Source organism: Microcebus murinus, chromosome 27, assembly GCF_040939455.1.
Source record: "Microcebus murinus isolate Inina chromosome 27, M.murinus_Inina_mat1.0, whole genome shotgun sequence".
NCBI lineage: Eukaryota > Metazoa > Chordata > Mammalia > Primates > Cheirogaleidae > Microcebus > Microcebus murinus.
The window spans coordinates 5,462,733-5,480,468 of record NC_134130.1 but is presented as its reverse complement, the minus strand read 5'-3'; the positions used below and the strand labels follow the sequence as shown (position 1 = coordinate 5,480,468).

Below are 17,736 nucleotides of genomic sequence, written 5' to 3'. Positions count from 1 at the left end.
ATTCCTGTCTCCCTAAAATACATAAAACCAAACTGTAATCCAACCATGGTGGGAAGCTCAAGCCTTCTTAGGTGTGGCTCTCTGGGCCATGATTGCACATATTCTGCTCAGAATAAATCTCTTTAAATTATTTCACAGAGTTTGAGTTCTTTTCCGTTCACACTGAGCAAGATATCTGACATAGAGCAAAGCATTCATGATAGGGGAGGGGGCTGGGGAAGGTACGGGATGGGACAGTCCTCTTTAGAGGGAAGACAGTGGTGGGCAATGGAGGGACATTTGGGATATACTGTGTGTTTGGGAGGTGGATTTGGAGCCTGATCTTTAAGGTGATGTCCGTGACTCAATATAAACACGTGATGGGGCGTCCAAGGTGCTTTTATGTGGCCACATGTGTAGCCCCCAGACCCCCTGTGAGGGCTGAAGGCACAGGAAGGATGTGCGAGTTCCCAGAGCCCAGCACTCAGCGCAGGCGCTTCACACATATTTGCTGAATGAAATAACAAACAACAAGGAGTGACACGACCAGAAGCCACGTCATGCCACAACATTTTAAGGAGCCGCTGCCGACTTCCAGGGGGCGCAGCACCTCTTCAGAACTTCTTCAAAGCCATAAGGCCACCTCCAAACCCGGAACCTTTATCTCGCGCTACCGAGGTTGCACCGCAGGAGAAAAGACGGAAGGACTCGCAGCTTAATAGGCGGGGATTGCAGCCAATGAAAAATGGAAGCTGTATAGGCTGTGGCCAATAATAAAGGCTGAAGGAAGTGACGTTAACGGAAGTAGGGATTTTTCTCGGAGAAGCTTGATAATTACCGAGACTACCCAGTTCTCCGTTGCTTGTGAGGCGATTAGGAGGCAAGGATGTCGGAGCGAAAAGTATTAAACGTAAGTGTTCGGCGACTAGATCTTTTTAACCGGATCGGGATGTCCGGGAACTCCGGGAGTGGGGGGTCTCCTGGAATCCACTCGGATTCTTTTACATCTTCCTCAACGGCCTTCCGCGGGGACGGGGCTTCCCAAACCCCTCCCAATCGCCTTCCTTGGGGGGCGGGCCTTCGCCCAAACTTCCCTTCCTGGCTGGGTCGTACCCAGCCACCTAGGGGGACGGAGCTTGGAATGTTTGTCCGGTCCCTTCACCTGATTGGCTTTTCTGAAGAGAATGGTCCAATCACTTTCCTTGGAGGCGGGGCTTTCTTAAAATAGTGGCCTTCGTGTTGTGCACCATCCCCTTCTGGGGTGGGACTCTGTTAAGCTCCGCCCCGCAGGGAGTCTCTAGCCAATCACGTTCCTTGGCCAAGCGCTTCTCTTGCGGGAGTTTGGGACTCGCGGTCCCCCCAGGTGTCTCAGCTCCTGCTGCCAACTGTGTTAAGGGAAAACCCGGACTCTGTTAGCCCGTGCTCCTAATCACCAGAACACACCATTTCACCCAGAGTCATGTCCCTGGGTCTGAAACCTGAGTCTCTGAAACCCATAGGACTCAGTTTCCCCCTCTGTAATGGGTACATTGCTGTCTTCTGGGGCTTTGAGCAAGGAGTCCTTGAGCCCAGGGAGATAAAGGGCTCTGTGTAGTGTTTGGCGCCTAATAGGTGCTCAGAACACAAAGTGCTTTCTTTTTTGGGTTTCCAGTGAAAGTTATTTTTCATCACCCAAACTTGCTCTTGCCTTGCTGTGACTCTTAGAGTTACTAATGACTCCATCAGCCTGAGTAACTGCTCTGCTAAGAAAGACCGGCTTGCCAGGTTTTGCCCTCGGCTGGCAACTGGCAACCTGAATTTCAGGGTGGTTCCCACCGTTCCCCCATGAGAATGGCTGTCGGTGCTTAAGCTGTGCCAATAGTATGGTTTATGCTGAACCCCAGCTCTGTTTCTGGGAGTCTGGAATCTTGGCACCTGCCAGCAGAGGGCCTGTGTGAGCTGCCCTGACAACAACCTGGGGTCTCTGTGAGGTTCCGTTGTAGACAGCGCGTCATGCTTGTTGTCATGGCTTGTTTTTGGGGGGATTAAATACCCTTGTGGCCATGACGGTGTCCATGCTGAGTCCTCCCTGCAAATCAGTGAACCTGGGGTGGTCTTAGGGACCTCCCAACACGGCTTCCCAGAGTCCCTCCTCCCCTCTGCCCGTGGCTGGCCCCTGCTTCCAATAACAGCCCCACCTGACGCTTCCTTCCTCCCCTCAGAAATACTACCCGCCCGACTTCGACCCGTCAAAGATCCCCAAACTCAAGCTCCCCAAAGACCGGCAGTACGTGGTGCGGTTGATGGCGCCTTTCAACATGAGGTGAGCACCCTCCGCAAGGCCCCCCACGCTGGCCGTGACTGAGGGACCCAGTGCCTGGTGTCCACAGAGGCAGCCTGTCCCCAGTGGTCAGACTGGGTCACGGTTCCTGGCTCAGACGCTGACCTCTCCACGCCTCAATCTCCTCACTACTCAGGATTAGCCCCCCGACATCGCAGAGCCCCCAGCCAGGGCCTGCCTCGAGGTCTTGATGGTTAGTGAAGTGTGAGCACAGAGATGGGGCCGTGTCCACGTCACCTCCTCCGACAGCCTGCTTATTCCTACCTCAGGGCCTTTGCACATGCTGTTGCCGCTGTTGGAACCCATCTCCCTCTGCTCTCACACGGCTCCCCCTCGCCCTCCAGGTCTTGGCTCCAATTTCAGACCTTTTGGGAGGCCTTCATTGTCCCCCTCGCAGTACCCAGATCTGGTCCTTTGTGTTACTTTGGGATTACTGTACTCAACCAAGTCTGAACCCCACAACTTTCCACATTTTGGCATTTCTGAAATCTCACACGCCTTTTGATGAAAGGCACTTTTTAGCCAATGCAATTTGGTCCATGTTGTTGACCTGTTTTCTCTCTCTCTCCCCTTCATTCATTCATTTATTCTTTTTGCACTCATTTATTGGGCACCTGCTGTGTGCCATTCATGCAGCCCACGGTCTGATGGGGAGTGGAGATGATGAGAGCTCAGGCCGGTTCACACAAGGTGTGCGTGGGGCAGACAGGCCGGAGAGTCTGTGGGTTGGTGGCAGAGGAGGGAGGTGAGTCTGTAGCTGGGGTGTCAGGGAAGCATCAGACAGACGTGTGAGGAGCTGGCGTCTGAGGAACGAAGGTGTCTCGGGCTGGGGGAACCGCAGAGCAAAGGCCCTGGGGTAGGAGCGAGCTGGAGGCGTCCGCAGGCGTGGCCAGGAGGCGGGAGTGCTTGGGCTGGGGGCGCAGGGCCTGAGCAGCAGAGAACGAGGGAGGATTCTCGCCTCCTGGAGGCCAGGATGCCCCGCCAGCAGCCGGATTGCCTCTGGGAGTGTGTGACAGGCGGGCCTCGCCTATCTGGCCAACACGTGGGCCGAGACCCAGGAGGACATGGATGAGGAGAAGGGCCCGCCAGGTGGAGGGGATCCGTGCACACGGCGGGACAGGCAGCTTCATGAGGGAGGGAGCTCCACATTGCCGGAAGCAAACAAGCAGTGATCACACAGGATACTACATCATCCTACCAGTGGGACCCAGAGTACCCAGTGCCCAGTCTCTCCATCCTGCCCCCAGGTGCAAGACGTGCGGGGAGTACATCTACAAGGGGAAGAAGTTCAACGCGCGGAAGGAGACGGTGCAGAACGAGGTCTACCTGGGCCTGCCCATCTTCCGCTTTTACATCAAGTGCACCCGCTGCCTGGCCGAGATCACGTTCAAGGTAGGTGGCCGGCCGGACCGGTCCTTCCTCCCCTGGCCACCCTTGGACAGGAAGGGCCCTGGGGGATACCTGCTCAAAGCCCCTCCCAGTTTATCCCCAGGAAACAAACTGTGATTGGGGAACATGATCATGGCAGCTTTATATACGATAAGGGCAAGAAGCTAGAAGCAACCGAGATACGCTATGATAGGGGATTGGAAGAGCTAATTACTGTACAATGGGATGTTACGTAGCCAATAAAAATTACGGTTCTACCTCTAATCGTTACCCTAAGGATTTGAGGACAACTTAAAATTTTCGCTTCCTGTACTGATGTAGGGTTTTAGTATTTTTCTTTCTGCCGTGAGCTTTTTAACTTTGATGGAAACATAAGATTTGATTGAAATGAACAAAAAGGTACATTTAAAATTTATACATATTATTTGCTTTTTAGTAATAGATTTGCCGAGATGTAATTTACATACCAGACAAATCAGCCTTTTATTTTTTTTTTTTTTTTTTTTTTTTTTTTTTTTTTGAGACAGAGTCTCACTTTGTTGTCCAGGCTAGAGTGAGTGCCGTGGCGTCAGCCTAGCTCACAGCAACCTCAAACTTCTGGGCTCAAGCGATCCTCCTGCCTCAGCCTCCCGAGTAGCTGGGACTACAGGCATGCGCCACCATGCCCGGCTAATTTTTTATATATATATCAGTTGGCCAATTAATTTCTTTCTATTTATAGTAGAGACGGGGTCTCGCTCTTGCTCAGGCTGGTTTTGAACTCCTGACCTTGAGCAATCCGCCCGCCTCGGCCTCCCAAGAGCTAGGATTACAGGCGTGAGCCACAGCGCCCGGCCAAATCAGCCTTTTAAAGTGTACGATTCATGGCCGGGCGCGGTGGCTCACGCCTGTAATCTTAGCACTCTGAGTGACCAAGGCGAGAGGATTGCTTGAGCTCAGGAGTTCGAAACCAGCCTGAGCAAGAACAAGACACCATCTCTACTAAAAATAGAAAGAAATTAGCCAAACAACTAAAATTGGAAAACAATTAGCCGGGCATGGTGGCACATGTCTGTAGTCCCAGCTACTCGGGAGGCTGAGGCAGGAGGTTTCTTGAGCCCAAGAGTCTGAGGTTGCTGTGAGCTAGGCTGACGCCGCGGCACTCTAGTCCAGGGCAAGAGAGTGAGATTCTGTCTCAAAAAAAACAAAAACAAAAAAACAATAGGCGCATGCTCTGTACATGCTTGTGTACGTAGTTTATAATCAAGGAAAAGATGTCCCTAAGCACACACACGAGAAAAGGGCAGAAATGACGTGTGCAAAGGCCTGAAGACTCTCGTTGCGCCCGTGCTGAGGGTCTGGAGTGGAGGGTGCAGGGAGTCAGTGGACAGGTGGGGAAGAGGCTCAAAGCCCATGCTGAGGAGTCAGGCTTCTCTGCAGAAGGACATAGGAACGCTAGGAAGGGAGGACCTCACCTGCCAAAGCAATAAGACAAGAAAAAAGAAAGAAAAGGTAGAAGGAGTGAGAAACAAAAGGAAGGGGCCCTTTGTGGCTGGCCATGCTGCAGCAGCAACTTCCGGTGCCCAGGGACATAGGAACTGATGTCTCCCCCTCCTCCCTCGCAGACAGACCCGGAAAACACTGACTACACCATGGAGCACGGGGCCACGCGGAACTTCCAGGCCGAGAAGCTCCTGGAGGAGGAGGAGAAGAGGGTGCAGAAGGAGAGGGAGGACGAGGAGCTCAACAACCCCATGAAGGTGAGCCGGTGCCCTGTGGGGGTGTGTGTGTGCATGTGGGTGCTGGCCATATTAGTGCCCTTCCGTCTCAGGTCCGTGGGCCTGGTTGGTAAAACTCCAGGACGTCCCCCAGGGCCCTGCCTCCTGGTGCTCGCAGCTGGCACCGTCCCCAGGACTGAGTTGGGAGGGTTCCACTCCCGGGATTACGTTATCGTGACGGCGCCGTTGCCAACCTCAGCAAAGGAGATTGTCTACCTGGGCTCGAGCTGTCGCCTGGGCCCTTCAGTGTGGGCCCAGAGACAGAGGAAGGCCCAGATTTGAAGGAGCAACATTGCGGAAGGCGCCACGTGGCAGGCAGCAGCAGGTGGTCTCCCGGAGCTTTTGTCAGCCTGGCGAGACCCCGCCAGAGAGCCCCGCTGTGCTGCGCCAGACTCCCGACCCACCGAAGCCGTGAGGCCATGGATGTGCGATGTTTTAAGCCTCCGAGTTTGTGGCAGATTTCTGCGTAGCAGGAGAAACCTGATACAGGGAGGCAGGAAGTGGGTCTTCAGAGCAGAAGGGGTGTCCTGCAGTTGGTGGCGCACAATTGGCTTAGACAGGGTCCCACAACGCAGGGGGCCAGTGCGAATTAAGGCGGGGTGGGTAGAAGGAAAAGTTCTGAGCCTTTCCCAGCTCTGTGAGCTTGGGTAAGCCACCCGGCCTTGACGGCCGAGCCCTCCTCGTGTGATGGTGGTGACGATCAAATGATAAAGCCCGGAGAGCAGGGCCTGGCGCAGCCAGTGCTCTGTAAATTCCACACCGGTTTGTTATTCTTCAAAAAGAAATCATTTTCACCTTCCATTGGATGGCTTTGTTATTTTTCATAGAAATATCGAAATGAGTGTGTTCCTTCCTGTCCTCTCCCACGTTCCCCATCTATTTCTGGACCCTCCCCAACCTCTGCCACACTGAGTTTTCTGAACAAGCCACATCAGAGCGGCTCCAACTGTTCCAACAGCCAGGCAGAGCAGTGGGGAGGGAGGTGGGCCTTGTCCAGGGTTTGCTGTGTGCCGGAGCTGCCCCGGTGCTGTCCGTGTGTGACTTCAGTTACCCCTACACTGACAGCAAGGTGCTGTTACCCTGGTATGAGTCAGCTATTGCTACGTAACAAGTTATCCCAAAATTTAGCAAATCTAGGGGTGGCTTAGCTGGATAGTTCTAGATCGGGGTCTCTCAGGAGGCTGCCGTCAAGCTGTCAGCTGGGGCTGGAGGAGCGGCTTCCACGCTGGATCCTCACGTGGCTGTGGGCAGGCAGCCTCAGAGCCTCACCTCGTGGGCGCCTCCACGGTGCTGCTTGGGCCTCCTCACAACATGGCCGCCGGCTTCCCCCAGAGCACAGGACCCCAGAGACAGCCAGGAGGAAGCTGCCGCGTCCTTTTATGTCCTGGTCTCAAAAGGGACAAGCCGTTCCTTCTGTCCTGCTCTGTTGGAGTGCGGCGCCCTGTGCAGTCCACACTGAAAGGGAGGGGATTGGGGCTCTGCCTTTTAAACGGAGGAGCATCAGAGAATCTGCAGACATACTTTAAAACCACCAGCGTTGCCGTTTTCAAAAGTGTGAGTACAGGCCGGGCGCGGTGGCTCACACCTGTAATCCTAGCACTGAGGGAGGCCGAGGCTGGCAGATCGCTTGAGGTCAGGAGTTCGAGACCAGCCTGAGCAAGAGCGAGACCCTGTCTCTACTAAAAATAGAAAGAAATTAATTGGCCAACTAAAAATATATATATAAAAAAAAATTAGCCGGGCATGGTGGCGCATGCCTGTAGTCCCAGCTACTCGGGAGGCTGAGGCAGGAGGATCGCTTGAGCCCAGGAGTCTGAGGTTGCTGTGAGCTAGGCTGATGCCACGGCACTCTAGGCCAGGAAACAGAGTGAAACTCTGTCTCAAAAATAAAAAGTGTGAGCACAACAGTCACACCACCCCCATGGCGTTCACACCCAGTTCCACCTGCTCCAGTGCCACCTCTTGGAGACCTGGGGTAGCCAGCCCCACCGCTCCCAGCCTCAGTTTTCTTTTCTGTGGAATGGGCGTTGCTGTGGGGACTAAATGAGTTATGTTTGGAAACGTCTTAGGCCAGGGCCGGCCTGCGGTGGCGCCCAGGTTGTCTCTTACAACCCTTCCTTGGTGTTTTTCATGGCGGAGCCGGCCGCCATGCAGCCCCCCAGCCCACAGCCACACTCTTCCCGCCCTGCCCCGCTCACCATGGGCTTGAATCCCGGCTCCCCCGCCCTGTGCCACCGGCCCAGTGAGGGTACCAGGCGGGACGTCCCTGAGCAGGATGAGGCGCCCGGATGGGGTCCTCCCTGCGTGACCCCGGGCGGGCCAGGTGCGGCGCCCACACTCAGCTGCGCCCGCCGCGCCGCAGGTGCTGGAGAACCGCACGAAGGACTCGAAGCTGGAGATGGAGGTGCTGGAGAACCTGCAGGAGCTCAAGGACCTGAACCAGCGCCAGGCCCACGTGGACTTCGAGGCCATGCTGCGGCAGCACCGCCTGTCCGAGGAGGAGCGGCAGAAGCAGGAGCAGGAGGAGGACGAGCGCGAGACCGAGTGAGTCAAGGCCACCGCGCGGCCTCTGCCCAGAACGGCCCCCTTCCGGATCTTTCCATGGCCCCTCGCGTGTCACCTTGGGGAGACCTTTTCCACACCCGCCCTGCTTGTGTCATGGTGGGTCCCCGAGGCCACCCCAGCCGCAGTGACTCAGCACATGGTCGTCCTCGTGGCCAAAAGGACACGGCAGAGATAGCGAAGGGGACAAGCGTGTGGGGTGCATCAGGGGGGCCCGGCCCAGCTTCCAGAACATTCTCCCCGTGGGGTCACGCAGGACGCACTCCACCCCAGCGGTGAGCCTTGATGCCGTGGGAAGCCCACAGAGACCCCAGGTTTCCACGGGGCTGGTCACGTGCCCCCAGCCTGGCCCGTGCAGTTTAGGCCCAGCAGCCCCTCCTGTCAGTTCCAGGCTTGTCCCAGCGGAGGTCACCCAGCCGAAGTTCAGACACAGACGGGCCGGGTCCAGGTGCTGAACCACTGTCCCCAGCGGACACAGAAAAGTTAGTTTTTGTTTTATTTTGTTTTGTTTTTTGAGACAGAGTCTCACTCTGTTGCCCAGGCTAGAGTGAGTGCCGTGGCATCAGCCTAGCTCACAGCAACCTCAAACTCCTGGGCTCAGGCGATCCTCCTGCCTCAGCCTCCCGAGTAGCTGGGACTACAGGCATGCGTCACCATGCCCGGCTAATTTTTTCTATATATTTTTAGTTGTCCAGCCAATTTCTTTCTTTCTTTTTTTAGTAGAGATGGGGGTCTCACTCTTGCTCAGGCTGTCCTCGAACTCCCGACCTTGAGTGATCCTCTCACCTCAGCCTCCCAGAGTGCTAGGATTACAGGCATGAGCCACCGCACCCGGTCAGAAAAGTTAGTTTTAACCCTTTGCACTCGGATGTCAAATGTGACTGTGAACACGGTTAGCAGCTCGTATGTTGAGCCACACTCAACACGTAGTTTCACCGCGGGGGGCGGGGCGGGGGAGGGGCATTTGTCTATTTTCCCAGTATCTTTTCTTGTTTTCATTAGCATGAAAGGACAAGTAAAATGTGAATGCCGTCTCAACTGGTGCCCCCACCTAAGCCTATCTTCTGCATCGGCAGCAGTCTTGAGTAGGAGGGTCCAAGGCCTGTGTCGCTGCATCATGCCTTTTTGAGCTTGCATCATCTTCCCTTGGTGAAGAACCTTATCTTTTCGTCTCCTGGGTTTGTTTAGGTTTCTATTAGCATACAGATGTTGTCTTGACACGGGTTTAGTTGGATGATTGGTTTGCCCCCTAGCGGTCGCCCGTTCTGAGTGAATTTCCCCTCCTCAGGATGGATAAGTTTTCCAAAGACATAGAAAGCAGCCATGATGAATTTTACTTCGAAAGCGAAGAACGAAGTGAAAAATGGAATAGTGACGAGAGTGAGTTCTCCGAGGATGCGAGTGGAGATGATGACCAAATCGCTGGTCCCAGTGGAACTACAGAAAGGAAAACGTCCCTTGCTTTGCCCATAGATCTGGCTGAACGTCCTGACAGTGACAGGGACATTGAATTCATGAAGGCAAAACGAAGACGCACAATCGTTTATTGGAGTGAGAGTGACGGAGATTTAGGTGATATCATTGAGAAATCGGGTGTAAGACCCAGTGCAAGTCACGTTTCTAGGGGAAAACAGGAAAAAGCAAAGTGGACATCTACATCTTCGAATGACAAAGAGCCTAGCAGAGTCCCTTTCTCCACTGGTCAGTTACATGTTGGACCTCAAGTTCCTCCTGGCTGTGCCACGCCAGTAGACTTTTTTCAGTTGTTTTTTACTGAGACGTTGATAAAAAATTTAACGGATGAGACAAATGAGTATGCTAGGCATAAAATTAGCCAGAAAGAACTATCCCAGCGATCCACTGGGAATACTTGGAAAGATGTGACAATAGAGGAAATGAAGGCTTTTCTTGGTGTAATACTAAATATGGGTGTATTGAATCACCCCAACTTACAGAGTTATTGGTCCATGGATTTTGAGTCTCATACACCATTTTTTCGATCTGTTTTCAAAAGAGAAAGGTTCTTGCAAATTTTTTGTATGTTACACTTGAAAAACGATCAAAAGTCAAGTGAAGATTTGAGAACAAGAACCGAGAAGGTAAACTGCTTCTTGTCATACCTTGAAATGAAATTTAGGGACAGATTCTGTCCCGGAAGAGAGATGGCTGCCCACGAGGCTGCTGTTGGTTTCAAGGGAAAGATACGCTTCATCACGTATAATCCTAAAAAGCCAACAAAACGGGTGTTCGTTTATATGTCCTCTCAGATTCAAACTGTGGTTACGTACATTCATTTGTCCCTTATTACGGAGGAATAACATCTGAGACATTGGTGAGACCCGATCTCCCTTTTACTAGCAGAATCGTTTTAGAGCTTCATGAAAGATTGAAGAACTCAGTACCTGGTTCTCAAGGCTACCATTTCTTCACTGACAGGTATTACACTAGTGTCACTCTTGCAAGGGAGCTGTTCAAGGAAAAAACACACTTGACAGGGGCGCTAATGCCCAATAGGAAAGATAATCCACCTGTTATCAAACATCCAAAGCTAAAGAAAGGAGAGATGGTGGCCTTCAGGGATGAAAACGTGACGCTTCTTGCGTGGAAGGACAAGAGGTTAGTGACAATGCTCAGCACATGGGACACTTCAGAGACTGAGTCTGTGGAAAGGACAGTGCGTGGTGGCGGGAAGGAAACGGTTCTCAAACCCAGGGTCGTGACCAACTATACGAAGTTTATGGGCGGTGTTGAGATAGCTGATCGCTACACAAGCACATACCGTTTTATGAGGAAGACTCTAAAATGGTGGCGTACATTGTTTTTCTGGGGGCTTGACGTCAGTGTTGTAAATTCCTATATATTGTACAAAGAATGCCAAAAAAGAAAAAATGAAAAACCGATAACGCATGTGAAATTTATTAGGAAACTAGTACACGATCTTGTTGGAGAATTCACAGACGGGACACTAACTTCCAGGGGTAGATTATTATCCACTGACTTAGAGCAACGTTTAGATGGAAAGCTCCATATAATCACACCTCACCCTAACAAAAAACACAAAGATTGTGTTGTGTGTTCTAACCGAAAAATCAAAGGAGGAAGAAGAGAGACGATTTATATCTGGGAAACATGTGAATGTAAACCAGGTCTTCGTGTGGGTGAATGTTTCAAAAAATATCACACCATGAAAAATTATAGAGATTAAAATTACTTTTTGAATGTTTCAATAATTTGAGATATAAAAAAATCCAAATAAATAAGTTTGTATGAAAAGAAATTCCAGTTTTTATTCTACTGCCGCGCTTTGTAAAATCTGGGGTATTGGCCGGGCGCGGTGGCTCACGCCTGTAGTCCTAGCACTCTGGGAGGCCAGGCGGGCGGATTGCTCGAGGTCAGGAGTTCGAAACCACCCTGAGCAAGAGTGAGACCCCGTCTCTACTATAAATAGAAAAGAAATTAATTGGCCAACTAATATATATAGAAAAAATTAGCCAGACATGGTGGCGCATGCCTGTAGTCCCAGCTACTCGGGAGGCTGAGGCAGCAGGATCGCTTGAGACCAGGAGTCTGAGGTTGCTGTGAGCCAGGCTGATACTGAGGCACTCACTCTAGCCTGGGCAACAAAGTGAGTCTCTGTCTCAAAAAAAAAAAAAAAAACTGGGGTATTTAAAAAATTAAATCCCAAGTAGAATAAACGAATTGAGAAAAAAAGCAAGCGAGTGCAAAGGGTTAAAAAGTGATCTGGGCGACCCCCACTCCCTCCCACCCGCTCACTGTGGGCAGGACGGGACTGCGCAGCCACCTGGGCAGGGGCTCCGGGCACCGTCCCCCGCACAGAGCACATCCCAAGCTTCCATGGTGTGTCCCACAGGGCCCTGCTAGAGGAGGCTAGGAAGAGGCGATTGCTTGAGGACTCCGACTCGGAGGAGGATGCTGCTCCTGCCCCGCCCAAGCCGGCCCCGCGGCCCAACCCCACCGCCATCCTGGATGAGGTGAGCAGGGCTGCTGAGTCACCATGGGCTCTCAGGCTACACGGGGACAGGTGGAGCCAGGGGTTGGATTGACCTTTTATTAAAAGGCCTGGCAATCTGACTCATAACTGCTCCACTCTGCCCGTGTAGCCCACAGGCAGCCGTCAACAGTGTGTAAATCAGTGTTTATTGGCTGTGTGCCAATAAAACTTTATTTACAAAGGCAGGTGACAGGCCTGTGGGTCTGTGGGTTGCCCGCCCTGTTTATGTGTAGAAACAAGGGGACATGAAGAACATAAAAGCTTATTTCTCAGTCACATAGTGGTCCCCACAGGACAGTCTGGGACTTCCAAGCAGCTCTGCTCCACAGAGTCACTCAGGGATTCAGGCTCCAGTGTGATCCCGGGGCCACGGTTCCTGCTGTGTGGTCACAGCTGGCTCAGAGCGCCCTCAGGTTCCCGCTGTGGGAAGGTGAAGGGTGTACGGATCGCCCAGCCTCAGACGAGCCCCACCCCCACGCCTCTTGCATCCCAGTGGCCAGAGCTTAGTCACACGGCCACATCTAGCTGCAAGGGAAGCGGGAGACGTGTCCTCCAGCTGGCCTCTGCCTGGACAGAAGGGAAGAGGGGTTTGGGCGGGTGGCCAGTGTCACCACCATGCCTATCTGATTTTTTAAATAATTTTTTATAGAGATGGGGTCTTGCTATATTGCCCCGGCTGGTCTTGAATGTCTGGCCTCAAACGATCTTCCCACCTAAGCCTCCCAGAGTGCTGGGATTACAGGTGGGAGCCGCCACCCGGCCTTACCTTAACTTTTACCGGAAGGAGCATATCTCCTCACCCCTGTGTTTCCTTGGCTTAGTTTAATGATGACGAGCACCACACGCAGAGGCAGGTTCAGAAACAAATCCACATAACTCTTAGCGCTCAGCCTGTCTCGGGCTCCGTGGTGGCGTTCCGGAAGGCTAAGGGACATCGGGACGAGGAAGGGGAGGAGTTTACAGGCAGACATCCAAGGGAAGGTGCTCCAGGCCGAGGGGACAGTGAGGCAAAGGCCCGAGGGGGACCGAGGGTGTCGAGGAGGTCAGGAGATGACTTGGTGGCCGTGCTACCAGGAGCCTTCTCTTTAAGGGGACCTTCCCGCAGTGGGCTGGTGACGGCAGGCACCCGCCATGACTCCCTCTACCCCAGGGCTCTGGATTCTTGTACTTAAACAAAAATATAGACTGAAGGGTCCCCTCCGTGTGACAGGAGCTGGAAGTAGGGCTGCCTACCCTAACCCTTCCCCTGGGACAGGTGCCTCCTTTTTCGTTCTTTTGCTCAAACACATTGATTGAGCACCTACTGTGTGCGGGCTTTGTTTGTGGCACTGCAGAGCCAGCGGTGAGCGCAGCACAGTTGGGGACACAGTTCACAGGCAGCAGAGCCCGTGACAGGTGTGGCCATCAGCTTGAAACTGTGAGAACAGGTTCACAGAGAGGGGGGGTGTTGAGTTGGGCATTGAGGAATGAATAGGAGTTCACCAAGCAAATGAGGGGTTGGGGGTGGTAAAGGTCCCCCTGGTAGCTGATTCAGCGGGGACGGGGGTGGCTCGACGGGGCTGGGCCCGACACCCCACACGTGCCCCTGTCGCCCGCAGGCCCCGAAGGCCAAGAGGCGTGTGGAGAGCTGGGAGCAGAGCGTGGGGAGCCTCGGCAGGGCCCCGCTGTCCGGCCTGGTCGTGGTGAAGAAGCCGAGGGCAGACCCGGACGGCAGTGCTGGGCAGGGCCAGGCAGCACCGGCCCCAGGTAGGTTCCCAGGTCCCCAGAGACGAGCACAGCGCCCCCGACGCCATCCTGGAGCCTTCGTGGTGTCAGTGGGGGCCACCCGACCCCCCAGGGCCAGTTAGTGGCATCAGGGCAGAAGGCACGTGGGTTCTTTTTTCCTTCTAATTACAAAAGGTGCAGGCTGGGTTTTAAAGCCCAAGTCACACAGAGTGTGGAACCCAAGTGTCAAGTCCCTTAGGGGGTCACTGTCACCAGGTCCTCCACGGCTCCACCTGCTCGTTCCCTGGCCTTGGTCGAGGGGCCTCCCACCCCGACCCGCCTCAGTTTCCTGTCCCGTAAGATGTGGGCAGTGACGGGACCCACCTCACAGGTGGGGTCGGAGCCCGGGTTTCTGGTTCATTCCGTGGCTCCTCCTTGCCGGGTGCTCGCACTAGGCCCTGGCGCACGGGGAGCCTCAGATACACGCGGGTGGTGGCTGCCGCACCGTTATTGCCCGACCTGTCAGATGAGACCAAGGCCCAGAGAGGTACGGCCACTTGCCCAAAGCCACACAGCAGGGATGCGTTGTGGGCCTGGAATCTGCCCTTATTAATCACTGTATGCATATGCACGGTTCAACTTGGGACCTGGAGTCGTTCACGTTTTCCGCAGCTTTGCCCGCCAGGGGGTTCCCACAGATCGGTTGTCAGAAGTGGAGTTGCCTGGAAGGCCAAGGCGGGCAGATTGCTCAAGGTCAGGAGTTCGAAACCAGCCTGAGCAAGAGCGAGACCCCGTCTCTACTAAAAATAGAAAGAAATTAATTGGCCAACTAAATATATATGCAAAAAATTAGCCGGGCATGGTGGCGCATGCCTGTAGTCCCAGCTACTCGGGAGGCTGAGACAGGAGGATCACTTGAGCCCAGGAGTTGGAGGTTGCTGTGAGCGAGGCTGGCGCCACGGCACTCTAGCCTGGACAACAGAGTGAGACTCTGTCTCAAAAAAAAAAAAAAAAAAAAATGCAGTTGCCAAGGGACAGGCGCGTGGCTTCAAATCTGCAGTGGGTCCCGCCAGACGCCGTCCAGAGGGGCCAGGCCGTTCCTGTGCTGTCACCTCTGGGCCTGCACGTTAGCAGGAGCGGCCAGGCCCAGGCTCCGTCGCCCGGAACTGACTCTGGCCTCTCCCCCCAGGCGCCCCGCACGGCAGGAAGGTGGCTGACCCTGCGCCCCTGCTGCCTGCCGCCTCCTCCCTGAGCCAGTTGGGTGCGTACTTGGACAGTGACGACAGCAACGGCAGCAACTGAGCCCACCAGGGCCCGCCCCAGGTCAGGGGTCACAGCCCCAGCTGCAGCGGAGCCGGAAGCCGGAGTTGCTGGTGGTCAGGGCTGGTGGCCTTGGACCGACCAGAGCCACAGGGATAAACACTAGCTCGGTGGGGCTGCAATGGCTACAGCCCAGGACTCGGCCCCCTCCTGCCCCCAGCCACCTGTGGCACCTCAGGGACCCCGCACCTTCCCCCACCTGGCCCGGGCTGTGGGCTGGGACATCCCCGGAGCATCTCTGTCCTTCCAGTGTGACCTCGAGGTCCCCTCTGGGGTGGTGCTGGCCACATCGGCCATGTTTCAGGCACGTGGGTGCGCCCACCCCCAGCCGTCCCATCCCTTCCCTCCATGGAACTGTCCAGAACCAGTAAAAGGAACCCGGCCCGATGGGCTGGGCTCCTCTCTGCCAGCATCAGCAGAGCAGGCCCTGCTAGCACGATTCAGGTGTCATCCCACAAACACTTATCCCTGTCACCAGCGCAGCAGGCAAGGGCTGGGCCGGTGCAGCACAGCGAGCTGTCACCTCCTTCGTGCCAGAGGTCGGCCCTCCCCACTGGGGACATGGGACTTGGTCCCCACACAGTGTCAGTGTCGGGACAGACCTCACAGGTGCTTCCTTATGAACGTGAAGAGCTGCTTCTGGAGAACACGCTGGGGAGCCCAGGCTCTAAGGAAATGCATCATGTTTGAGACGCTACGATTTGCCATCGGAGGGGCGGGGGCTGGGCTGTTCATACTCAGCGCGGGTCACTGGCTTTGGTGGGAATCTCCGGCTGGAAAGTTCTCCCTCCTGGGCCAGGGCCTCGCAGGGAGTGGGAGGAGGGAAGGGAGGAGCTCGTGTTTATCACGTGCTCCCGGACACTTGGCAGAAATAAGGTTGAGCTCCCACTTCTGACACCTGTTTCTATTTTAATTTCAACATCATTTCAGATTTACCAACAAGTTCCAAGAACAGTTCAAAGAATTCTCCTACAGACCTTTCGCTCACATTTCCTTTGTTTTTCTCTCTCTGTGTAGACATTCTGTGTGTGTACCTTGTGTGCAGTGTCTGTCTACACACTTGCAACCATTGGCAACACTGGTGCTTCCTTACCCTAAGCACTGCAGTGTAGATCCTATAAACCAGGCCACTGTCTAATTAATATAACCATGGGAAATTGTTAAAATCAAGAAATTTAACACGGATATGGTACTGTTGTCTAATCTCCACCTGAAATGAGTTGAACTGTGTTCCCCAAAAAAAGATGTTGAAACTCTAATCCTGGGACCTCGGAGTGTGACTGTATTTAGAGACCAGGTCCTCAAGGAGGTGATCGCGTCGAGGGTGTTAGGCTGAGCCCTGACCCAGCATGACTGGTGTCCCTGCAAACAGGGACACTGGACACAGGCACACGTGGAGGGAGGAGGCTGTCAGGACAGCGTGTGAGGACACAGGCAGAGATTCATGTCTGTTGTCCTGAGCCACCCAGTGAGGGGTAGTTTGTAGTGACAGCCGTGGGGAACTCACACGCCACCCACACCCAATTTTACCGAGCGCCCGGCTGTGCTCTTTAAGGCAAAGAAAATCCCAGCCTTGGCCGGGCGCAGTGGCTCACACCTGTAATCCTAGCTCTCTGGGAGGCCGAGGCGGGCGGATTGCTCGAGGTCAGGAGTTCGAAACCAGCCTGAGCAGGAGCGAGACCCCGTCTCTACTATAAATGGAAAGAAATTAATTGGCCAACTAAAAATATATACAAAAAATCAGCCGGGCATGGTGGGGCATGCCTGTAGTCCCAGCTACTCGGGAGGCTGAGGCAGCAGGATCGCTTGAGCCCAGGAGTTTGAGGTTGCTGTGAGCTAGGCTGATGCCACGGCACTCACTCTAGCCTGGGCAACAAAGCGAAACTCTATCTCAAAAAAAAAAAGAAAAGAAAATCCCAGCCTGGCCAGGCACTCGGTGGCTCACGCCTGTAGTCCTAGCACTCTGGGAGGCCGAGGCGGGCGGATCACTCAAGGTCAGGAGTTGGAGACCAGCCTGAGCAAGAGTGAGACCTCATCTCTACTAAAAATAGAAATTAATTGGCCAACTAATATATATAGAAAAAATTGACCCAGACATGGTGGCGCATGCCTGTAGTCCCAGCTACTCGGGAGACTGAGGCAGGAGGATCGCTTGAGCCCAGGAGTGTGAGGTTGCTGTGAGCTAGGCTGACGCCACGGCACTCACTCTAGCCTGGGCAACACAGTGAGACTATCTCAAAAAAAATAAAATAAAATCTCGGTGCATGCATCACATTCAACTGTGGCACCTCTGTCATCCCGGAGCCCAAGCTAGTCCCTCAACTTTCCGTTGTCTCAGGTGACCCGTGTCCGAAGAGCCCAGCAGGTCGTCTCGTAGACCATCCCTCAGTTTGCGCCTGTGTGGCGCCCGCCCACCCGCCCGCGACCACACTGACTTCACGAGTCTTGGGCAGGAGCAGCGCGGGCGTGCTGTCGCGTCCTTCCTGGTGCGTCACACGAGCACGCAGGGGCGGTTCCTTCTGTTCCGGGTGCTGTCCGGGTCGCGGTGCCGTCCAGCACGGCGGAAACCACAGCAATTCATTGTGCGGTTCTGCGGGCTGGAAGTCCAAGGTCAAGGCCTCAGCAGGTCCGGGTGCATCTGAGGCTGAGTGGGAGAATGTCCAGGCCTCTCTCCTGACTCCCGGGGGTTTCCC

The 17,736-nt window shown here is 54.3% G+C and overlaps 1 protein-coding gene across 2 annotated transcripts; it reads left to right on the top strand.

Moving 5' to 3' along the window:
* The first annotated feature begins 757 nt into the window (after window positions 1-757).
* On the top strand, window positions 758-17,308 carry YJU2 (YJU2 splicing factor homolog). 2 transcript variants are annotated; one of them, XM_012769277.3, is made up of 8 exons: window positions 760-889; window positions 2,181-2,281; window positions 3,547-3,691; window positions 5,293-5,427; window positions 7,808-7,989; window positions 11,879-11,999; window positions 13,618-13,765; window positions 14,913-17,308. In XM_012769277.3, the coding sequence occupies exons 1-8, from the start codon at window positions 866-868 to the stop codon at window positions 15,023-15,025; spliced, it is 969 nt and encodes a 322-aa protein (XP_012624731.1). In that variant the 5' UTR covers window positions 760-865; the 3' UTR covers window positions 15,026-17,308. The 2 variants fall into 2 exon arrangements, with proteins under 2 accessions (XP_012624730.1, XP_012624731.1); XM_012769276.3 differs by lacking the exons at window positions 11,879-11,999; window positions 13,618-13,765; window positions 14,913-17,308 and adding an exon at window positions 9,296-11,271 and having other exon boundaries at window positions 758-889.
* The last annotated feature ends 428 nt before the right edge of the window (window positions 17,309-17,736 follow it).